Here is a 25,352-nt window from a genome sequence, read left to right as displayed (position 1 = left end):
CTTTTTCTTTCTTCAGTGTTCACCACCACGCCACGCCACAACGTCCAGAATTTATTTCATTATATCAGAAGTTTTATTTCGCTTCGCTATTTTAACACGACGGCACGCTCCACACCACTTCCGCCGGTTCTATCTTACTTCTGCAGTTGGCGGGCGCATGTGCCACCCACCCACCCATCATCCACCCGGGCCGTCATCGAACATCGTCGAACCTATCCGGATGTTCGTTTCTTTTGCCGTCGTCTCGTACCCGGCCGGCTTTACTTTACATCTAGTAGTATGGTAGAGTAACTCTAAAATGATCTTCTGTCCGATGTTAGTTACCGATTGTGTGTGTGTGTGTTTGTGTTGGCACAGGCAAGGTTCGAGGAGGGATTGTAGTTGCTGTTGCTATTGGTTACTTCTGGGGGATCGATTTAAAGCAAAGCAGTAGTCGGTTTGCGGCTTGGTGTGTTGCTCGCATTTAATAGTGCGTGAGAAACATAAATCAACATTGCTTCCCCTCCGAAAGCGCCGATATTCGATAGCACAAAGTAGTAAATGCAAGGCTTTCCGGGCCGGGAGCGTTTGATTTTGAAGATAGGAAGAAGAAGAAAAAATGAGAAATTGACGCTAGTCCAAAAAGGATTGCACAAGGAAACAAAAAGAAAACTGGTTGTCAGCAACACAACCTTCATAAAAAGATTGCCCTTTACCCAGGACGATGGTAGAAGAACCCCTTTACCTCCAATTGGAAGGTAAGAATTTCCTTCTCACTATATAATTCCCTCCATTTCTCCTTGCCTTGCTGCCTAAAGGTGCTCCGATTAAACATGTGTGTTTGTTGTGGTTACACACTCTCTCCTCTCTCACTCTCTCTTCCACTCTCTCTCTCTTTCTTGCCGAATCCTAGTTGCTATTGCTATTCCATGCGACTCATTGCCGCTATTGTGCATCCGTCTAATCACAGTGTATTGCATCTATCGTGGTATTGTGGTGATTATTTTGTGTTGTTTGTCTAATAGCAATGCAAAGAGTTTAATTTATCCACCAAAACACGCACTTGGAAACATACTCGAAAGCAGCTAATTCTGTGATGGTAGGAACATGAACACTGTTTCCTCATTCGGAGCGATGATTTCACAACTGTTTAATTTTACTAATTTAAGGCTAGTACGCATCTTACTCGGATGACCCGCAACAAGAGGTCGGTGTGTTTCCGCGCAAACATTCAGCCGACCGTGGATCTCGATCTGGAGAGAGAGAGAGAGAGATTGAAAAGCTGTTTTCATATGTAATTTTGTTCCTTTTGGTTTTTGTTCCTTGTTTCTACCATGTTTTTTGCTCCTTCTTCTTTCGCCCATACTTTTTTATAACATTTTAAAAACGAATTTCATAACATACCTATTTCTCTCTCTCTCTCGCTATCTCTGTCTCTCTGGGAAGGAAGTGTTCAGGAGCTGTGACCCTCTTTGTGTTTATGTTTTTTTCGTTTGTTTACTTTTCCGTGTGTTTCTTTTTTAATAATCTATTTAGTTGATCTGCTCTTTTTTTTAAAACGTTTAAAATGTTAGCATCTACCTTTTTCCTACAATTTCTATAACTTGTAATATATATATAAAGTAAGCAAGGAGACGTTGGCTCAAGCTCGCTTTCAAAGGTAAATCTGTTGTTAGATCGTGTTTATATATATATATCTCTCTCTCTCTCTCTTTCTCATTTCTCATTTTCTTACAATACTATGCCGCTTTTTTAAATGGTAAATGGTACGTTAGAAATTAAAATAAAACCAAAACAAAAACCGAAACAAACCGCGCCCCATCACGGAGGGAAGAAAAGCGAAAGGCCATCAACGGTATGGCCTCCCCGTTTTGGTTGCTTCTTACTGTTGTGTACTGCTCTACACCACCTTTACTACCTCTCTAAACCTTGTTAATACTACCGGCAACCGTCTGCCATCCCCCTGCGCTGCTGCTACTCCTTGCTAAACGCTGTCCTTCGATCACTTGCTTTACTACAACCTGTCTCACCACCACCAACCCCGCTCATCGAAAGTGGCTGTGGGATGATTTTACATGGACATTTTGCGCTTCAGCTTGGAGGCGAGCGCGGCGTCACCGTTCGCTTCGCACACGTCACCACCCGGCGGCGAGGTGGCTGAAATTGGCGTGAGCAAACTGTTGCACCCCCCGTTGCTACCATTCGTAGCCGCCGCGTTCAGATACGTTGGAAGCGCGTACATCGACACGTTGGCCAATGGTAAGGGGTCGAGCTTTTTGAACATCTTGATCGTGGTGTGCTGCTCGTGCGCGGGCGACCGGTCCACTGGTGAAAGGGATACACCGCGCCCCGGCTGCTGCTGCTGGTGAAGATGCTGATGGTGGGGGTGGTGGTAATGAAGGTGGTTTTGATGCTTCGGCGTCGTTGGCAAGCTGCTGAACGTGGCACCAGCCGGGGTACCAGTATCACCCGCTCCGCTCATCAGGGTGCTGCTGCGCGAACACTCGCGCAACATCATCAGATGGTCGAGCTTGTCGACCGTGGCATTCAGCTCGTGCTCCCACACATCCTGCTCCTGCTGCTGCCCATCGCCACCCTCAACCGGCCGCACTGCCAGCGTGCGCACCTTCTGCCGCAGCAGCTCCAGGTGAAGATCGTCATCCTGATCGACGGTGGATGATGCTGCCGCTGCTGCTACTGCCGCCGGCAGATCGTCCTCGTCGTCGTGCAGCGTCATGGTGGAGTAGTCGTCCTCCTCGGATGGATCCTTTTCGCTGACGGCCGAGCTGGTCGCGACCGACGCACTGCCCACTGAGCGGATTTCGCACTTGTCCAGCTCGCTCGAAATGTCCGGCATGGTGCTGCTGTACGGGAACCGATCCTTGCCCGGTACCTTGTGCAGGTTGTTGCTGGAGTTGCTACTGGCGGTGGTGCTGCTTGCCGTGGGCAGAATGTTAGCCAGCTCGGCTCCGACGCCCGGTTCCCGGGGGCCGGACGGTGCGGCCTGGCTAAGATCGCCCCGCTGCTCGTGTATCTCCTCGCTAATCTTTTCCAGATTGCGCAGCGCGGTACTGTAGGCGCTCTTGGCCGCCTGGATCTGCTGCTCGAGCTGCTGGATGCGGCCCTTCTGCGCTTCCAGCTGCTCCTGGCATAGCTGCTTCTCGTCGAAGTAGGGCCGCGACTTCTGTATGCTCCTTCGGTAGCGTTCCTCCAGTTGTTGTACCTTTTGTTTGGGAGCGAGAGAGAGTGAGAAGAAAACAAAGATGATAAGTACATGATCAATGGGGGTTTATTTCAAGTTTTGATGATTTCAAATATGACTTATCAAGCGATAATTAGTTGGAGAAATAATTACATTCGTAAGACGAATTCTTCTTTTTTTAATAGACCAAAATCCATAATTTACTACAGGTCGGTCCATCCAGTGTATTTTGACAAGCTCTTCATTTGACAGCTAGGGAGTCCACAGCAAGGTGTATGGATATTAGGAGGTGAAGTGCTTCAGAGCAAATTGACATTTCACGACTTGACATAACAATACTGCGGGCTCCGGTATTAAAATCGGGGAGGGCTGGAGGGGGGTATAGAAAATTGTATGCGATTTGACATAACAATACTCAATGATGGCGCCCGGAAAACGCGCTAACAATTCACCTCCTTAATAAACACACCTTGGTCCACAGTTTTCTTAACAACTCATCCAAAGTACTTAGCAACCATAACTCCTTCTCTGTCAGTCTCCATAGAAATCTCTATTCATCTTGGTTACCAAAATCAAAGCTAAGAACTAGTGGTGGGAAGTCGGAATCAGACCTATCTGATTCTGATTTGGAGTTCGGAATCAATTCCGGAGCCGATTCCAATTCTGGAGCTGATTTCACAGATGACTCTGGAACCGATTCCGGAGTTGTTTCCGGAGTCGACTCCGAATCCGGAATTAACTCTGGAATAGGAATCGGCTCCGGGATCAGAATAGGCTCCGGAATCGGAATCGACCTGGGTATCAGAATGGACCCCAGAATTGGAATTAGCTTCGGGATGAGAATCAGTTCTTGAATTGAAATAAGCAGTTTCAGAAGCGAAATCAATCCGGGAAACTCCTTGAGAATGGATCGTTTACAAATAAATTTGGAGTCTTTGCGGATATCACTACGTAGTATCATTGGACCTAAACGCCTATTCCTATGGAAAAACCGAAACTAACTCCGATTTCGGAACCTATTCTAATTCCAGATCCTATTCCGATTCCGATTCCGATTCCGATTCCGATTCCGATTCCGGATCCGATTTCGATTCCGATTCCGGGACCGATTCTGGTTCCGGAGCCGATTTCGGAAACGATTCCGGAAATTGATTCCGGAAACTGATTCCGGATCTACAATCCGGAATCGATTCCAGAAGAACCCATCCCCATCACTACTAAGAACCTGTAGTTTTTATAGTCACCTTCAATTAGACTCATCATTTATAGACTTTTTTTTATTTTCTTGTCTCATTTTTGTATCATCGTTTTGCGATTATGGCTTCTTATCAACATTTCGGAAACAAAGCGATTAAATTACAGCAGGTAGTCTTGCATAAAAAATCCAAACGATCAGTTTATATTACGTCTTTGGGAAATTTTTAATAAAAGAAAACCCCAAAATTCAGTCAAACGCTTCTCACCTCCAACGGCAAGCAAACAATTGCGTTCCGATTACAATCGAAACCAATGCACACACACAATCACACCGTCGGAATGCTGCCCTTTAAAACCCCCGCATCATTACATAACTGTTGCCTATTTGCTTCTAAGAAAGCCGGTAAGAGAAACGGCTTCATCACGTTACGACGACGTGCCAAACACGAAGAAGAAAATTTGATTTTCTTCGCTTACCGCCCGCCCCGCTTACCCCGGGCCACCCCGTCGAGCTACCGCCTGCTGCTACATTGTGTGATCGATGCTACCACACACAACCCTCCAGAGGCCCCAGGGGTGGTGATGGTGGGACTGTTGTGAGAAGGTACGTTTGGTAACAACAGCATTTCGGGTTCGGGGCATCCGGCCGGGCCCAAAACAAAAGCCAATCATTGTCACAACGTACCTTTTTCCTCCTTTTTACACATTTTCGGAAGCTTTTCGCCACGTTTTGAACCATTAACAACAGCACCGTTGCGCGCACGCGAGTTGTTCAAAACTGATGATCGTAACCTCGGCGATCGTAACCGCTTTACGGGTTTAGTGAGAAGAAGTAATAGCAATTGTTCGATTTAAACGTTTGCATGCTTCAAACGCAAATTTAAGTGTGATGAGTGTGACAGATAGCTTAACTGTTTTAAACTCACTTCTGGTTGGTGTTGCACAACCAACCCAACCAACCATCAAAGCGCGAGGAAGAAAGAGATTTTGTCTCCACAGCATACGAGCAGCTGTGCCACAAGAAGGAAGCCGCTACAGTTACAGTTTTCCGGCGTAATTACCAGACGCTTCCCTCCAGCGCTAGGGTGGCATTTGTTAGTCACACTATGCCACATGGAAAGGAAATTAAAGGGAAAAAAGTAGGGTTTTTTCTCCATTTATTATGACAACGGCAACGGGAAATACAAGAAGCAGCGCGTTATGCTTCAATTAGTTGCAAGTAATCGTAGAAGAAAGTGTCACACTGGCAGGGTTTTGTAGCGTTATCTACCGGTTGACACTGGCAAAAAGGGGGGGGGGGCGAAATGGGACACAACAACATTTGCATGTGAATGGGCTAGTTTTTAGTTCTATGTAACCGGTAACACCGGCAACCTGTAACGGTCACCTCCGAAATGCATCCAAATGCATCGAGATGGAACCGCCATATCTCTGTCTCTCTCGCTATTTCTATTCCTCGAATTTTTCCGCTGAGACAGCATAATTACTTCATCCTCCTAAACACGCTGCCATTGTGTGTATACCGTACCCATTTGCCCTGTGTGTGGAGCGAAAGGGAAAGGAAGCGGGGGAGGTGGCACAACAACAGGAAGGAATTTATGCAAGAAACGCAGCACATAAGCTACCATCATCATCCTACAGATACAGAACTGAATTGATCTGAATGCATAATTCCGTCTATTTTCCAGTTGCGCACAGCCCATTCATAGCAAACGGAGGACGACGGTAAATGGACGGAGCGGCTGTGTGGAGCGGAAATAGCCAACCGTGACAACAACAAAACACAAAGTGCGACCTCCCTTCCCGGCGCTGTCCTACTAATGCTCTCTATTTCGACTGTTGTGTATGCTGGCTGCTGCTGTGCGTATGCGTAATGGGGGTATTTTACGCCATCGATCGAAGCGCAAACAAAGTCGTCGTAGTTGATGTGCTATTTATGGCGTTTAAAAAAAAAAACGCATTTTATTTGCTAGCGTTTTTAAGAGAAATGCTTATATTTATTCACGGATGGCCAAATGCTCCATAACCAAATTGTAAAATTATTATAATAGTATTTGCTCCATTACAGCAGACAAATGTAGAGCGCAGCTTTCTCATTTGTACCGAGTAAAACAGCAATTTTAATGTTTATTATTATTTAGAAATTGGAAACTATTATCAGTACTTTGGGCTAAGCAATACGGCCTTTTTGGACCGTTACTCCTGAATAAAAAATCAGTACTTTGGGTTAGAAAAGCTACGTTTCAATATTTTCAAATTATTACTTATTCTTATTACTTAATACAGTCCGAACTCACTGGTTGATCTTCGATTCCTTGCCAACAATTGAATATGTGCCAACTAGGCACGTTTTTCCATACAAAAATTTTCTGAAATTATTCTCGGTAGACCATGAGATTTTTGTGAAATTTTCAAAAACCGGTTCAAAGCATGCCAACTAAAAAGCGTTCAACTATTGAATTCTAACTGTATTATTTCCATATTCTTGTTTGAAAAAGGTTTAACGTACAATTTGAAAACGAAATTTCAACGCATCCTTCGATTATGCGACTAAAACCTGCCCGAAAGTGTACCTTTCGGTTGAATCGAACAAGCTTGTTAAAGAAATGTTTATTAAAAGCGCATTTTTATGTGAAATACAACATAATTTTACTTCTCTTAACTTCTCTTAAGTTACATTAACATTTGCTGATAAGTCAACGCCTATTAATTATTAGACCCACCAGCCAGCAAAAAAAAAGGTAGTAAAAACGATTGTACATAACGTGGTACACACTTTAAACCTTTCGATAGGAAATTGGAACGTTGCTGATAATAGACCTCCTGCTATCGCGCTTACCAAGTGTCGCAAACAAAAACCTGTTTTAAACATTTTCTGGAACCATGTTTGAATGCAGGTTTTGGTCCCAACCAACATGGAATGGTTAACAAGCAGAGAAAAAACGACTTATAACTGGTCTTTTACATTTAAAAGTACAAAATAAACTAAATAATTTATAGCAAATTTAAAGTGACTATTAAAACCTCCTAAACAGCTAACAAGTGTTCTCTAAAATGAGTATAAAATTGATAGATCATGCCACATTACTAAATAATGCTTTTCCAATCTCACCAACCAGGTGCGACCTGTCAATTCGCGCACACCATCTATGGGGGGTATTGCACCTACCGCTCCCTCCCAAGAGGTGATACCACACCCGGAAGAAATGCCCGAAAACACACCCGAACGTGTTCGGGGGGATCGGGGAAAGTGGGCTCCTGCCTTTTTTGTGTGTTAAGGTTGGTGGGAGAGACCGGGCATGCATCTGAACGAAAATCACTTTCACTCTTTGCACATACAAACAGTGCTTTTTTCTCTCCTTTCGGTCGCACCAAAACGCGAGGTGGCGGCGGCGGAGGTACATTTGTGAGAGTGGGTGAAGAAAGAGCTTATCGAAAAAGCTGTGCTGTGTTTGCGACTCGCGAACCGTGGAATCTCGCCCGAGAGCTGGTCGGCTGGCATGTGGAAACGTGGTTTCGGCGGGTGCAATGCAATGCGCGCGCGGCTCATGTGTGTCTGACTACATATACGGGTCGTTATGTATGTGTAGCAGTCCATGCCGTCCTCTCCCTCCTCCCCACCCGCCTCCTGGGCGGTTTGCAATGCGACCGAAGCCATGTGAAAGCATACGCATTTCGACGAACGCACGCGGTTCGAAGCCAACCCGGTGCAAATGTATAATCCTCCTTCTCCACCGTCTCACCTCCTATCTGGTGCCTTTCATTAGGCAATATGAACGACCGCGTATAAGTATCTATCGCACGCATATCGGGCGTATCGATCTGTGTGTTTTTTTTTCTTCTGTATTTTGTTTTGGCACAGATCATCCACCAACAAACGGCGGTGTAACGTTCGACTGCTTCAATGCCGATGAAAGGGGCGCATTAGGGTTTTGTTTCTGTTTTTTTTCTTCTTTCGCCTATTTTTAAACGTGCAACAACCACATCCTTACGCCAGCCCAGCAGACAGAGCACGTTTTGCAGCAGCTCACGTGCAACAACGTGGTGAAGCAAATCGGACAGCGTTACAGTATGGTCGCGTTTGACGAATTGGTTTCACCCGGCAATTGATAGCCGGTGATGGAAAAGTCCGAAGATTAACGAGGTCGTCGTGCGCATGGTGCAACATATGTTTTCTTTTTTGTCTTTTCAGACGCGGAAACACACATGGTCTAAACACGTTTATATTAAATCGCAACAGCAACAAAAAATGGCATAAACACGTGCCGTTTCTCTTTGGATTAAATTTAGTGCTTGACCCGCGTCACTAAAGTGGTTCTACACACATTAAGCCTCTCGATTGACTCCTTGCGCTTCATTCTAGCAGCACGCGTGACTCATTATACTTACTTTCTTTTCTGCCTCCTCGAACACCTTCGCCTTCTTCTGATGTTCAGCACCACTTTCAGCCTTTTGTTTCTCTGCGTCCATCACCTGCAATGCATGGGAAAGGATGCACAAAATGATTTAATTAGCGAACTTTTTGCAAACACGTACACGTACAAGCCGGTGAATCAGAACAGAACAAACCCCCGAAATCGACTACACTGCGCTTAAACGCTTAAATTTTAATGTTATGCGAATTTTTCCAAAAAGTCCCTCTGCAAGTGTTGCAGTGCACATAAAGGCGAATCGTTTGCGACAAAGCGACACAAACAAAATTGCTGAGCCGTTGTATACAAAAATCGACACACAAACCTAAGCACCAAACAGACGGGTGAGTCAGGTTGACCAATTTTTAAAATTCATCACACGTTCGCCTCCCCTTGCCGAAGCAGCCGCCGCCTTAGCAAATATCTTCAGCAATCAAACTCGAAAGGCACGTCGTCTGCCGGTCGGGCGCGCAAACTGTTTTATATTGGCTGGGCTACGAACAAGGAAAGAAATTCCAACACTTCTCTAAACGGCAAACGGTTTTATTGAGCGCGCTGCGCCCACTGTTATTGTTTCGTTGACTTTAAACTTTTCGTCGCTACGAGCATCGAAGATTAATTGAGGAGTTTATTGACAAGGTCAGATTGAACAACAAGCAAACAAACAAAAACCCCACAGACGACAAAGAAGTAAAAGCTCATCACATCGAAGCACTTAACTTGCACAGTGAGCAATAAAAATGAAACCGAATCGAATGGCCGGGACACAGGTCACGGTGTATATATGTATCATAATCTGACGCCCGACAGCTTTCCACTCGGAGGTCAATCAGCGGTAAAAGCGTTTGTAGCTCGCATAGGGAAAACTTTACCCGAAACGCGCCACATACACCGACAGCATGACGGTGCTGAAGCCGCTGGCAAAGAATGTGGCATCATATCGCGCACCACAACCACAACAACAGCAACAGCAATCCAAAAGGCGCTCAGCCTCCCACGGGAGATAGCGCAAAGCACCCGAGTGATACCGTTGCAGCACCCGTACCTTAATAGTAGCGTGGTTTAACATTTCCTGCCAGGCATTGTCGAACTGCCATTCGTGCGAGTTGCTCATGAACCGCTGCTCGGCCAGCGCGACCGTTTCCTTGGCCGCCGCGTGTATCTCGTTCGCCCGCTGGTACTTGAGCGTCGCCGCCTGGCACTCCAGTTGGGCCACCTTCGCCTTCTCGAGCGCTTCGTAGTACGGGCGGGCCTTCTCGATGCAGCTGCCGAGCTTTTTCGAGGACAGCTTTAACCGGCGGGTCGATTCGTTCATCAGTATCCGAAAGGTGGAGTTGGCTTCCTGCAACAACAAAAAAGGAAATGAGAAGCACAGCATTAGCATACGGGGTGTAGTTTGATGGGATGGAGGAGAAAGTCTAATATTTGAGACGGCACAAAACGTTTCATGGCCTCGTGCACTGGGCTGGATGGATTAGTTCAGTTTCCGCCGAGGATTGGAGCAGATTTAGACACAGGACAGGATAAAATGATAATTAAATTTCCAGTTTGTGTCATCGTGTCGGGATGACGAACAAAATCGGCTTAATCCTTCACGGTTTCGCTCCAAACCGTGTTCCAATTAGTATCCCGCTGACGGACTGGGGTACGCTCATACACTTTTGGCATCCTAGTGAATCGTATGAAACAATTTTGTAGAACAACGGGAAAGGAATTTAATTAAAACGAAACAAAAATTCCAAAACCCAAATGGATTAACTACTTTAATTCAAATTAAAATCACCGCAATTTAAATTGAAACAAACAAAACACTATTCCATTTTAATGGTTTATCCCGAACTGAATTTTTGAATTCGACAGAAAGTCAACCCTTCCTTTTGATAGTTTCAGTTGCGAAATCGCAGGAGGCGTTTTATTTCAAATTGAACGTTAAATCATTTAATACTCATGTTCTCTCCGATTTGAAAGGGAAAATATTTTGAAAAATATAGAAATAAAAAAGAAATATAAAAGGATGTATTTAAATATAAAATTATTAATTGTTCTTTTTGCAATCAGTTTAGAAAAGCTAAAAACTAAAACACATTTTCCTTTTTACGAGCAACCAAAACGATTTTTTTGTAACGACTTTCGACAAGTATTCCAGGCCTCAATGCCTCAAAAGGTCAATTAGGACAAAGCAATAAAACACAACCTTTCACTATTCCTGGGACACACACACACACACCTGGGCACAAAACCAGGACATGTGTTTTCTTTTGTTTTTTTCTCTTTTTTTGCAAAACGGTCCGGAAGCACCTCATACACCTTTCTGCAACCATTTGCACACGCCCTTCGGCATTTATACTCTTCAACTTTGCATTTTACAAGAAATGCACCATGCACACACACACACACACCTGAAAACAATCTCCCGGTGCTGCCTGCTGTAACAAATACGAGCAAAAATATAAAAAAAAAATGGAACGATTCGGTGCAGAGCAGTTACTTCCGGCCTTTATTTTGCCTTTTTCGCACGCTCTTTTTGTCCCTGGGGTGTCAGCCAGCACCACCCCAACCCACCGCTTGCATGTGTTCAGCTCCGACACCGTCATGCTTTGGTGAGTGTGGTGGTCGGTGGTGGTACCCACAAGCATAATACTTCAATTAAATATGGTCGTGTCGAGGGAGAGAGCAACAACAGTTTTGTTTTTTTTCTATTTTTTACCGCTGAAACTGAAACTGTTTTGATGGAGGAACATGGAACATTCCATTGCACTGAGAAAATAACATGTGAGGTTGCACACGAAACACCAACACCCATAGGGAGCGCAACGCGGGATTTATCTTGCAGGATGCAAATGGGATGCACCAACACAGGGAGGGCGAAAGAAAGTTTTCGCCTTCAGGATATGTTAAAACGAGTTCGAGCTTTTTCTCTGTGCCGTTGTTTTTGGGAACTTGTTACAAAGTTGTTTCTACCTTGTTAGTGTCCACACAGAAGTTGGGCTAGTGGTAAAGATGGCCCACGACTACGCTAGACCCAGGCACGAGGAATGGGATTTAAAGACTCGTGCCGTCCACAAATATTAGTCATTTAGTCAATAAAGTATAACACTTGAAATTGATGATACTTAAGCTTTAGATTTAAGCTGTTAAATCCGAAACAGGCATTCAAATGTCTGGGATTACCATTTTATAATTATTATAGCACGTTTGATGCGATCATCATCCTACCAGCAACCCGTTTACAAATTAAAATCAGTTATAAAAACCAGTTATACGAGCAAGAATCGTTTATTATGCGGGATTCACATGTGGGGTTTCCAACACAATCACAAGAAAAAAAGCCCCGCAATTAAAGGGGTTAATTGAGTATATGCATATTGATTGCTATCTCCGATCAAGTCAGATCAGTAATAAACCATTACAAAACACAGGTTTCAATGTTCAAAGAGTAATTGACTTTGTTTATTTGATACTAATTCTTCCGAAGTACACGATAATCAGACCCGAGAACATTCCAACAAATCCACAATACTGCGAGGGACAATATTACAGGGTTCGCCGAGTCAATTTCCAATGTCTACAACATTTTTCATTGCTTGTTAAATGGGTTTCAACAGCTGTCAAATGTTGTAATTGCATCACGATAATCTTTCAGTTCTTCTACATGATTTTCAACACATCTCAAGCTGGATTGAGTTTAAGACAGTTCTTTGCGATGTGTTGAAAATCATGTGCAAGAATTGAAATTTGATTATGATGCAAATACACCATTTGACAGCTGTTGAAAAACATCTTGAAAGTGGTGAATAATGATGTGCACATTCGAAAGTGACTTGGAAAACTCTGTAATGAGCCAAAACACACTCCGTATGTAATTCTTTGCTGATCAATACTAGTCTAGCAACTGCCGAATGTGTGACTCATTATTTTCACGTAAGCAATAGCTTTACATATACATAACACTCCAAACTATTGTTGAACAACAAAAGAGATGATTATGTACACCCCCCAATGCCAGTTGAACAACAAAATAATCCACTTTTGGACAGGCTCGCACGCTGTCAACAATAATAATCGATCGTCATTTCTTTCATTGACGCTACGTCTACCCAACGCAGGATCGATTTCCATTCTAGTCCTTCTAGATATAAATATCATACCTAACAACCATCGGACGATGGTAGTTCCCACACTCCCACACCCAGCGAGGACACTGGAGTCCTTCTCCTTCTTCTACCCATTATTGTATTGTTCTTTGCGATATCTTGCATAACTTAGACATAGAAAGGTTCGACACCACGTCTTTCCAAAGGAGATTGTGGTTCGATTTTTGCTTGAAATAGTCAATTGAGTGAGCCTCAGGAAGATGCTAAATTGCATTCCCTGTGCATCCGACAACTTCCCATTGCACTTACGGATGGGGTTATATTTTTAATCAAATATTACAACACTCAAAGGGATTTGGAATTGAGGTGGAGGAAAATAAACCCATTTTCCCATCAACCTGTGCGCTGTTATGCAAATTCAAAAATACAAAATGCATACAGAAAGTAAAGACAAACAGTTGTGTTGTATAAGCAGAGAATTGCCAACCGCAAAAAACACACACACACACACATATGGTCAAAACGATCCACCTGCACACACAAACCATGTGTATGCAAAACCACACAACCCATCTTCTGGTCCGTGTCTCGGCGTTAAGTTCCGTTTGGGGTAAGTGGAGATCCAACCCGCCCAGCAGCAAGCGAGCAAGTTGCAATATGCAAATCACGGTGCGGAACAAATGCGCATAAATGCATATGACATGCGGTTTTTTACTCTATCTCTCTCTCTTCGCTGGTTTTGCCTTCTTCTACGCTTGCCGGGATGCGTGGGAAAGCAAATCGTTCGGCTCCATGCAAAACATTCAATCAATGGTCCAAGCGGAATCGCGTATGGAGACGTATCAGTCGCTGACTGTGTCATGTGGAAGCGGCGATACAAACATACACTTTCGATTGGTGATGATGATCATGATGGGTCCCGCTTACCCCGTGTTTTAAGGTCAGGGTGGTGGTGTAGCAGTTGGAGCCACACCACATCGCAGCTTCCCACGACGAGAGCACCGAGTGCACACGTAACCCGGCATTTATAATCTTAGAAGCAAAACGTGCACCAATCATTAAGCGCCATGCGTCATTTTTCGTTAACACGGTTTACGTTACATTCCCGACACGGATGCGCTAGTGCGGTTTTGCGTTTCATTACTTTTTGTTTTGCCATAGGTAATGAGAAAAAAGCAACAATTTGAGTTTTTGAGCTATTCGATTTTCAACAAGAAAAGCATTTAATTTAGGCAATTTTTTTATGCTTTTTTAAATCTTATTGTTTCTATTCCGAATGTACTATTCAAAGAATTTAACGGACAAATTGAAAGAGGAATTTCAACGCCTACTTCAATTTCTCTCAGCTGAGCTAAACTGTCAAAATGTCGAATTCAAAAAAGTCAGTTAGAAAAACACACTAATAATTATCTAAATATTGATTTTAACTTAGACAATAGTTATCTCTACTGTAATTTGGTACAAAAAACGGTCATGAATCTACACAGTGTTTGTTCTAAGCAACACACCGGAGAACTCGTTCGATCACGTGATTGCATTCTAAGCCTGACAACGTTGTTCCATTGCGGCAAACAATGACAAAGGCATTGAGAATGCATCTTTAGCTACGATCGTACCAACACCATTATCGTAGGTGAGGTGAGTGAGTGATCGTGGCATCGTAGAAAAAGGGGCCAATGAGATGGATGGCCCTTTATGAACATATTAGCATTCCATTAGCAGTCGTTTACTCACACCGCAAGTTTGACTGGTGCTGTGGGTTTGAAACTATGCCCCTTTCGATAAAAGCCGCATGTGAGCAGCTTAATTGACAAGGCTTTGTTAAATTAGCACAGAACTTATTGGAGACGTAGTGATTTGAACGGCTATTACACAAACGTATGTTTTGTTAAACCCCGGCAGTTATATTAAATAAAATCGTTCAATTGATGTGCATGTTTTAACATCATTAAGCGTCGTCTAGCCAGCAAAAGCAAAGCTGGCTCATTTGTTTCCCCACTGACCTTTCACATTTCACAGCGAAAGAAAGGTCCGTGAAAGGGAAGAAAAATGCAAATTACAAAAAAAAACCCCATTCTGCTACGCTCACGTGTAAATGGTGAACCAAAAATAGTACACGAAGGACTAGCAGCAGCAGCAGTGGGCAGCAGAAAAACTAATGGCCAGTGTCACTCCAGGCCCCAGCCACAACACAATTGAGAGTTCGGTTTTTGCTACGGTGCGGCCGTCGCCTGTCCTTGACTCCTTGAATTGATGGCGTTCGGGGCCCGCCGATGTCGAGTGCCTCCGTCGCCCCGTTCCCGTTTTCCGGCCAGCAAAATCTACTGAAACTCTATACAGCGGGATAATGCTGTTTGCTGCCAGCGACAACCACAGCCCTCTGCTGCCTTTGACCTGTGCGCGTGTGTGTGTTTCTAACGGTCATGCGGACCATTAAATCAACGTTCGGCTGATTCAGCGTGTGCAATGAAACACGAACCCTGCTTGCGAGGTGTGTGTGTGAGTGAAATGAGGTATAATTTTTGTGGAATTAAGACCATAAATAAATCAGCTTTTTCGAGAGGTTACAAAAAAATATTGTCAACTACAGCCAGTTTCTGTGCGAGCATTAAAGTACCTCTAGTTCAATCTCGAGCTTATTAATATCGTCCGTTGCCGTGTTGAGATTCTCGAGTTCGATCTGCAAAAAAAGAAGGAAGAGAAATTGAGACATTAGTAAGTGTAGGAAGAACGATTGTATAGTATATAAATGGGAATTTACATTAGCGAGTAAATCAATACTAAGAGAACAGCCCTATTAATCTATTTTAAGTTGTTTTAATTGCCACCAATTCAACAACGTTACAATTCAACCCACAACCATTCAAATTGGGTCGTGGCCCGTTTGGCATCGTGCCAAACGTTGATTGGATTATGTTCGAGACCATTGCGCTACTTGAATCCAATAGGCATATTTTTCACTGTTTTCTCTCTATCGATCAATACTGCAATAGTCATGGTACAGGAGATCTCTTTTCCTCACACAATTAGCACAATCTTCCTCTTCCACATTGCACCACACACACAAGCACGGGGGGAAGGTTGTAAAATATTTGTAAAGTAAAATGTCCCAACATTGAACGTGATCACAAAATTAGCATTTTTCAGGTGCAACTTGTTGACACTTTAGCTTTGTTAAATATTGGCTCTATCCCCCCGTGGGGCAGTTGCCTAACAAGGTAGCTAACATTCGTGCACCTTCTACTATCCTCATTTACCTACCACTAGCAGCGCATCTTCACTATTCGTTAGCGACATTGTTGTATTAGAAGAAGCGAGTTACATTGACACTTTTCTCATCGACTAAAGAAACTATACTGAATGCTAGTAGTGCTGGGAGTACTGGAAAACAGGTAAGTTTTACTGATAGAATGATAGTGCCGGATCGACACGTGTCCCCCTCATCCTTTGGAGGGCCGTAAGTGCAGTGTTTCGTAGTGGAAACTTTGCAATCACTTAAACCACTCCAGTGCAGTATACTGCACACACAACAAACAAGCCCCGGCATTGTGTTTATTTTGGTGTTTTTTATTTCTTTTCATTTTATGTTATTCTTCTACTTCATCAGTTGAAACTGATAAGAATCACATGATAGAAGAGTAGTAGTACGCGCACACCATTACAAAGGATGACTAATGGCGCGTCCTACAACACATCGGGGCTATCGAGTTAGATAAGGTAAGCGACATGTTTGATATATCATAAAACAGCAGGCAAAGTCCAGTTCCGTCTTCCCGGCACAGTTGGTGTAGGTGTGTGACGAAAAAGGCTTTAAAAATTTTACTAAAATTAAAATAAAAAAAAAGAAAATTAAATAAAAGAGGGGAAAAGTAAGGGAGTTTCTCTATCACATAAGGGATCGTCCATAAAATACGTAATTCTCAGAAGAAAGGATATTTTTGCAATTAATACAACACAATACATTCCACAAACTCTATATTGGTTTTCATAAAATTATAATCTATGGGACCAAGCATATCAGCATACAATTTCAAATTGTCATGTACATGACTCATTTATCACTCAAAAAATGCAGACTAAAAAAATATATTTTGCATCAAATACAAAAGCACAACTTAAATTGAATTAAAAATTCAACAAATGCATAAAATAGGACGAAAATTATCAATAATGCACTACAAACACCTAAAGTTGTCGAGTTAAAATTGATCACATACATCCAGTATCGGGTATTGCTGATAAATTCATCATATCTTCACATTATGGGATAATCGTCATCGAAAGAAGAAGTATTTCAAGATTCTTCAAAATTATGTTTTTTTTTTCACTTAGTCTTACGCTGGCGGCGTATGACCGTACTGTTAGATCAGGGGTCTCCAAACTTTTCACCTCGCGGGCCGCATTGCTTCACTATTATCGGTTTTGAGGGCCATTTTGGCGTCACCTTTAGCTAATATTCGAACGCTTAAATTTCCTTTTAATTGGAAAATACCAACTGAATGTATCAAAATTGTACAGCTTTTTATTATTGCAGCTATATTTTAAACATAAAAAGTAAACATTGTAATTATGATTAAAATAATCAAACAATTAAAATGTGTGTTTTAGTCTTTCCAAAGTTATTACGGCCCGCTTTATAGGCTCTCGAGGGCCGCATGCGACCCACGGGCCCTAGTTTGGAGACCCCTACGTCAAAAGATTATCCAATGCAGTATCATTAAATTTACGTTTCATTCATAAACATTACTTCAATCGGTAACGGTTATTAGAGCAAAAGATATCGCGTTACGTTATTTATGGATGATCTCTTATTTTATTAGAATAAAAAGCAATATAAAACAGCATTATAATGAATACTTTTCTACAATTTTGGACTAAACATTTGAAAATTTAATCATCATTTAATCCGACCAATTGTGTGTAGTAGTTTCTAGTCTCAGTAAAAAATAATCTTCATGAAACATTTCTCTTTTCTCCCAAATGTACCGAGCAGCACCTCATGGCGCACCAAAAGTATTATTATTTTACAGCCTTCTCTCAATTTCCTTCGCAGTTTCATTGCTGACCCGCGTATGGTTGAATCGACCCACACACACACACACACACACACAGATACGCACCGAAATGTTCCAATTGTGTCCATTAAGGTACGGTGGTGTGCGAGAAAGACCCAACGCACAACCCAAGCCGCTCCACCGACATTTACATTTGATTAGATGCTTTTACGCAGCTAGGCATGTAAGCGGCCAAGGTGGAGAGGGAGGGCGCGAAGCTACAGCGAACAGTTTGCCGGTGAATGAATGTGAATGTGTTGGGCGGTCTCTCCCCCGACCCCAGCGCACAAGCCTTTTGCCATCGGGCCACACCATTATTATTAGCGCAGCCGCGGCGTAATTTCTGACGTTCCCATCGGGGCAGCTGACGCGTCCTTTGAGCCTGACACGGCTCATCTTCGCTTCACTGCTCGAAGACACACACAAAGCCGCTTGCCAAAAGACACACACACACACGGTGTGGCCTTTTCGGTGTGAAAGGGGAGAAGGTTGGTTGAGCACAACAGTGCGGCCGCTTGCAGCATTAAAACATGTGCAAGTTTATGGTGGTGGTGGTGGTAGAGCACGTCAACAAGAGGCAATGAGAAAGAAGAATCTTTCCAGTCATGCTGGCAGATTGATCATCTTCTCTACAAACAACCAAAACAACGGCAGCAGAAGCAGCAACAACAGCGAAAAGGAACGGAGTTTGTGCTTGAGATGAGGCTTGAGACGCGCAAAAGCCTCAGCGCGCTTCACAAAACCGGTTCACTCAAGACGGAGTTTGGGGCCAGAACGTAGCCACTCTTCACAAACCTTCTGCTCTGCCCCCTTCGCGAGATGACCTCCCTTTGAGACCCTCAAAGCAACACGAAAGAAAAGAAACCCATGTATAGGTGTGTGCGCTTCCATCACAACTATCTGGGGAAATACCAAAGCATGGCGCAGGAGACCGGTTTTTTACGCACGGACAGGGGAGCGAGCACGGGTTTGTTTTTATTTCCCTCCATCCTCCCAAAAAAGGGGTTCCATTTTTCAACCCAACCGAACGCTCCGGATGATCTCTCTGGTGACCATAAACATGGTGTGGTGCGCTTCTTGGGTGTGTTGGGTGTCAGGCTTTTTGCATCTTCTCTACTAGGGACGGGACAAGAACCTGCCAAGTTGTGGCCCTTTGGGCCGAGGCGCGTTTTAGTTGCCTGGCCTGTAACACACGCACGGACATTGGCTTGTAACGGGACCATCATCATCATTATCATCAGCCGAACCCCGGGTAGGGGAGACCAACCACCATTCCGATAACATCTTCGACAGAGCAGCGTACCCCTTCGAACGAGCAGTGAGTTAATGGAAATGCCAAAGAAAATGTAACAGGCCTGCGAAGGAAACGGAGATTAAAGCCGCGATTGGCCTGCGCGACCGCTCGCGTACACGCCAACCTTGAGCGGGGACGACGATTTTGTGTTTTGTGTGGCTGGGGCTAGCAGAAAATGTAATTTTCTTTTCGCGCGCACCTCGCTACGTAACGAAAAGGCTCGTTTTTTTGTTTGTTTTTTTTTACGTTTATTTTGGACAGCTGACGGAATATGGACCGTGCAAGTGGGAAGGTTGGTGAGACGAGTGCGACGAGTGACTCATCGTGACATCGAATACAGAAACTTGTAAGCACAAGAGCGCTCCAACCAATGCACCAATTTACATTTAGATGTGAGGCCTTTTTTCCCTTGGAACACGGAAAATCAAAATAAAGAAGCTTTTTTAATTAAAAAAATAATACCATCTCGATGCAAATGCAGGGGGGTAGGTTAGTAGTAGTAGGACAAAATATATACAACTTACTGTCTTTATACAACAGTCACGTTATGTCCCTCCTCTCCGTCGATTGATCGTAAACTATCTTGCTTTGCTTTGGCCAGAGGCTCACGTTTTAGGTTTACAAAAGAGACACAATTCAACTGGCCAACGCTGGGGCTTCGATTGTATTTAAGATATCATTTAAATAACAATAGAGATAAATACGGTTGTCGCTACACTGTTTAGTGTAAAATATTAGCATTGTAATGACAAACAAGAAGCAAGCACGTAGAAAATATAGTGACATGATCGACCTTAACTGAGCGCGAACCACGTGTTGTACAATATGTCTTGCTTTGTGCCATGCGCTTATAGTGAAACATCCTTTGTACTGAGCTGTAGTTGTAACACAACATTATATACATAAGTTGTAGTTCTTTGTAGTTTAGTTGTAACTGGAAGCTTTTTAATAAGAAAGAGAAATAAATATAGGAACCTTAAGAAACCGGGACCAATTCGAAGGTTTAGAAAGAACAAAAATCCTCTATTTCGAAGAGCAGTTTGATGACACTTTACTGCTCCTTCAGCGAGTACATTTTTTACTGGTTTATGTAAGACCATTTTACGCATAAATTTGACCTAAGTAGTGTAGAATAATCCATATTGTAGACTAAATAATTACTTTACCAATAATGTGAATATTTCAAACAATGGGCCTCATCGCGAACGAAAGTCGATAAAATTTATCCGATCGGTTAATTTGCTCGAATCCACCGGTGGAATTTATTTTCCACCGGTGGATAATTTTCTCCACCGGTGGATAATTTCTCCACCGGTGGATAACTCTTTCCGATTCGAGTAGCCATTGATTTTGCCTATCTGTCAATCAAACTTTTGTTTACATTTAGAGGTGTTGTTTTGCGGAATGAATAAAATAGTAAATTTTCTTATTTACAGACCATCTAGTGAAGAATCCACCAGGACAGGCCTTAGACAGTACTGACTGTAGGCCTATTCAAACAATCCGGGTAAAGTGTAAAACGGGTTGTAGGCTGAACAAGTCTAGTTGAAACAAAATCGTATGAACTGGAGGACGAGGTTTGAATCCTTTCTGAGCTTGCCACCTTCACTGACGCTTGTCCTGTGCCATATACCATGTGCGTCCATCAACTCCAGCCACCGCGAACGTTGGATCCGTGAACGTCCGTATTTTACGCCCTCGTGCAAAAATATATTGAAACAACGCGGTACACTTATTCCGTGCAATAAGGAGTGTCCGAAACCGCTCACGGTCTCTCGCCCTCGCCAGTCCATTATCCTGGCCTTAATGACTGACGCCTCCAAGTCATCTGGCCACTTAAATTTAAACCTACTACGCCCTCTCCGCAATGGTGGATTTAACGGTAAGCGGACTGAGTGACCGCGGGAGGTCCCGTGGATATAAAGTCCAGCATATATGGTGTGTACAGTAGTCTCATCGTGGACCTCCATCAACGATAGAGGCTCCATGGACGAAGGGACTCAAAGACTACAGGGGCCCATATATGAGGGATTCCGACCAATACCCCCCCCCTCCCCCAAGAAAAAATTTAAAGTGTATTTGATTCAAAGCCAATAGATGAAATCTCCCCCCACCCCCTCTACCTGCACAACACCTGGGACGATCATTTCCATGCCTTGAACAAGGACCGTCCACTGAAGACTGGCGAGCTTGATACGACAATGAGTGTGCTTCCACACGTACGATGATGATTGCGTCAGATTTGATAAAAATAAAATAACTACGTTAAAATTGTAATGTATGTGATTCAGAAAAGAAGCTATTCAAGTGTACATATTCGTTTAAATGGATGAACAAAAATATTCATTGGGTGACACGTTTGTCACGAGGCGTAGAACATAGCGATGTGTGTGTCAATCCGAACACTCCCGGGCTGTACCCTTCCATAAGCGACCCTGAGTTTTTGGGGATAGTCCGGAAGGTACAAGTAGGCACAACACCTTCGATAGGTGCAAAACAACGCAAACGATTCCGACCGGAACTCGCCGCTCCAACGGATATGAGTTGCTTATAATTTCTTGTACCTAGTGATAATACTGGTATTCCCAATCTCGTTGCATTTACGTGTCGGAACCGATTCTAACATGCCATAAGGCCATAACATAAGGTTGGATAAAAGAGAAGGATTGGCAGAAAAGGATTTTTTTGGTTTCTTATTTCTTAGCTTGAACTATAAAAACTAGATACCTGTTATAAACCTAAATTTATGTGTTTTGATTATTTATTTAAAAAGACAGATAAATTTATATTTTCTAAAAAATAATATTTTAGCTAAATCGAGTGATAAAACATCTCAAATAACTCATACAGCGATAAAACATCCTTTTTTGCGAGCTTTTAAATATTATTTTTAATATTATTTAGTTTTCCACTGTTATATCAACTGGGGTGGAGCAGTAGATATGGCTAACCGACTGAAATGGTTTTTTTTATATGAAGTTTTCAACTGCATATCCCACTGCTCGACTTTTTAACCACGTTGCTATGGCGGCAAACACCATTCCACTCCACTGCCAAACCGATCGGTTAGCGAAGATTCTGATTGAGAAAACGCAATTGGATAACATTAGAATTTTGCTAACCGATCGGCTAAATTATCCACTCCGTTATCGACTTTCGTTCGCGATGAGGCCCAATAATACAGATGAGAAAAAGCCTACAACAACTTTTAAGGTAAAAAAATCTTTTTTAATTATAATTTTTATTTATAGAATTATTATAAATTATAAATTGTATGAAATTGAAAAGGAAGCAGAAAAGTTTTCTACTTTATATAAAATATGGAACTTGAATCAAGATAATCATAAATATCTATAAAACATTACAGTGAACCCTCTCTTATTCGACACCTCTCCGATTTGAAAAAGCTCTCTTATTTGAACATTTTACACATTCCAGTAAGTTTCCAGTACATTTTTGTCCCCCTAATTTGGAAAACATCTGAAATCTGTATCCCTCTTATTTGTGTATGGTGTTGCCATGGTTATTGAATGATGTATGCTTAAATTGGCAAACGTGTTCGCAGTTTCCTATAGCAACAGTTTAAGCTGCATACTAAATGTTCTGTCTCTTTCTTGTTTGGATGGACCTTTCATTCACTTTTCACCTCTCTAATTTGAAAACCCATTCTTATTCGACAGTCCCATCGCCTCTCAAATAAGAGAAAGTTGACTGTATGTATTTCAATTTGATAAACATACATTTTAGTATTACATTTAAATGTTTAAAGTTTTTAGTCGCAGCATCTTCTGTAAAACAAGCACTTGGTTCAACTCCCTCCTAGATCGCCTCCACTTAACAAGGAGGTTTAGCTACCAACCTTACAACATGGCAACAATTCAATCTAGTAAGCCGGTACATAGGGCCAGTATCAGCGTGTAGGTAGGCCAGTGATCATCAGCAAAAAGAAAAACGACCGTAAAAAGTTAGTAATTTTTTTAAATCCATTTCTATTGCATCCCTCTTGCATTACACTTTTTGCTTTCATTTTGCACCTTATTATCATTTTCCGTTCGATAAAGAAATTCATTTCCACCCTCGCACCCATGTGAATGAAGGAAGAAAAAACCCAAACCCGAAGCAACGCTTACGTCAATCTCTACCTTCAATCACACGCCAGCCGCTTCACAAGGGTTGTTCGAAAACCCATCGTGGCCTGTCGTCGCGCGTAGATAAAGGACATTAATTTTATCAGGTATGTTCAGGAGAGATTATCTTATCGGCCGAGCAAGAGCGGGCGGGTTCAAGTAACGCTTCTTTTACAAGCTAACATGTCTTGTTGCCGCTCAAGTATCTGGGGCCCGGGGGGTGAAAATCCACTCCCGTACCACCCACTACCATCGCGCTTTAACAACAATAACCACTTGAGGGAAGTTAAAAAAAAACGAACAGAACTTTGGAGTGCAGAGACAAGCCCTACATTCCCTTTGCGCAAAGTGACATAATTACGGTCATCAAACACTTCCCCCGGGTGACGTTATACTAATGAAGTATACCTCAACTACTTGGGGTAGGTTTCCTTTTTATGTTGTTTGTGACGCACGCACCTCGATAGAAGTTGGGTTTTTCTCGAGTTTTTTTGTGTATTTCTATTGAATGGAATTTCGCTTACCTGAATTCTCGGATCGAGTTCAGTGTTATCTTCGGTTTCTTCCATCTCCTTGTAGGACGTAGCCATGGCGATGCGTTGGTGGGTGTTCCGTGGTCACTTCGGGGGCTTCGAAATTTCGTACACCGTGCAGCCTCTGCCTGCCTGTGTTAGCTGGGAATAATGTGTACCGGTTGCCGTGGATGTGACCTGTGTGTGTGTGTGTGTGTGTGTGTGTGTGTGTGTGTGTGTGTGTGTGTGTGTGTGTGTGTGTGTGTTTATGGCGGGTGGGCTTTTCCCTTCGGCGGAATTTCACGGTTCACTTTATTCGGGAGCAAAGGGATCGAAACACAGCAACCAATGCACACACGCACACACAGTAGGCACCGGACACACACACAGAGCAAGCGGAGTGGATGCGGACACCTTTATGCGATGTTTCGCTTGCACTGAGGGAGGTGACCTCTTCTGAGATGTACGGGGATATGCACGTGTAAACACTTTTATTTCTTGCTGCACTTACACATTTGCGCTTCGCTTCTATTATAAGCCCATCTAGGACAGCGGCAAGGGAATCTTGCTAGCACACTAGCTGCAACACGAGCACAACATTTTCCTGTGGAACACAGAGGAAGACACACACGATCAGAAAAAAAAGAAATTGAATTGCTCATTCGCCGCGTGGGACGATGATGATGACTTAAAAATAGCACCGAAATATTGAACAACACTGAAGTGGCTTTATTTTTATTTTTCCTTCTGCACACTGCACTGTCCTCTCGTGGGTGGCATCTTTCCCGCTCCACATCCACAACTTCCTCCGGCACCAGAGCGCTAGCACACACCGAGCAAAACATTGCAGGGGGGAATTACTTTTACACACTCGAAAGTGTGTGGGTGGAACCGCCGGGACATTTTCATTTCGCATCATTTAGGCCTGTACGCACAAAGAAGAGAGGTGCGTCATAGCAAAACTGCTAGCAACAAACAGAACAGTTCAGCGAACAAACCAGCGACAATAAATGCCATCAGTCGTCCGCCCGACTGTTCGCTCGTGTGTTTGTGTATGGGTGAGTGACATCAACTGATAGCGAAGACAAATCATCTGCTGCCTTATCGCAGGAAAATGTAGCAAGAAATAACAATACAAAAAAAACCACAAATCATAACACACTGTATTTTTCGCTCAACAACAAGGAAGTGCAGCACACACGGAATGAGCAATGCACACACGCACGCACGCACACATCCCAGCACGGTTACACCCTTGACGCTGCGGAACACATGACACTCTGGCTTCGACCACTGGTGCAGCCGTGGTGCTTGCGCGATGTAGCGAGGAGATTAAAACTAAAAAAACAGTTTGAAGATTGATGGAAACATACACTGCGATTATTGTATATTTAACATAATCGATTCACTGCGTTTCGAAGACAACAACAGAAACACCCCACCCGTACCGTCCGACCAGTTGTGACACAATGAAACGCGTA

The 25,352-nt window shown here is 43.2% G+C and overlaps 1 protein-coding gene across 3 annotated transcripts; it reads right to left on the bottom strand.

Moving 5' to 3' along the window:
• Positions 1 to 50: 50 nt before the first annotated feature.
• LOC120958446 (SH3 domain-binding protein 5 homolog) lies at positions 51 to 25,352 on the bottom strand. 3 transcript variants are annotated; one of them, XM_040381274.2, is made up of 6 exons: positions 25,245 to 25,352; positions 23,884 to 24,475; positions 15,502 to 15,564; positions 9,836 to 10,132; positions 8,768 to 8,851; positions 51 to 3,202 (listed from the first exon to the last, which is right to left on the bottom strand). In XM_040381274.2, exons 2-6 carry the CDS (start codon positions 23,947 to 23,949, stop codon positions 2,051 to 2,053), a joined length of 1,662 nt encoding a protein of 553 aa, XP_040237208.2. In that variant the 5' UTR covers positions 23,950 to 24,475; positions 25,245 to 25,352; the 3' UTR covers positions 51 to 2,050. The 3 variants fall into 3 exon arrangements, with proteins under 3 accessions (XP_040237208.2, XP_040237209.2, XP_040237210.2); XM_040381275.2 differs by lacking the exons at positions 23,884 to 24,475; positions 25,245 to 25,352 and adding an exon at positions 16,146 to 16,293; XM_040381276.2 differs by lacking the exons at positions 23,884 to 24,475; positions 25,245 to 25,352 and adding an exon at positions 16,142 to 16,289.

Source organism: Anopheles coluzzii, chromosome 3 (assembly GCF_943734685.1).
Source record: "Anopheles coluzzii chromosome 3, AcolN3, whole genome shotgun sequence".
NCBI classification, from domain to species: domain Eukaryota; kingdom Metazoa; phylum Arthropoda; class Insecta; order Diptera; family Culicidae; genus Anopheles; species Anopheles coluzzii.
Note: the sequence above shows the minus strand (reverse complement) of the source record. Positions and strands in the feature narration are given on the sequence as shown.

Bases quoted from the DNA above. Each gene is read 5' to 3' on its own strand.
- LOC120958446 (XM_040381274.2), bottom strand. From the start codon at position 23,949: ATGGCTACGTCCTACAAGGAGATGGAAGAAACCGAAGATAACACTGAA. The intron at 8,852-9,835 runs GTACGGGTGCTG...CATGCATTGCAG, and splicing joins TAAACCACGCTACTATTAAG to GTGATGGACGCAGAGAAACA. The intron at 3,203-8,767 runs GTAAGTATAATG...CCCAAACAAAAG, and splicing joins TCGAGGAGGCAGAAAAGAAA to GTACAACAACTGGAGGAACG.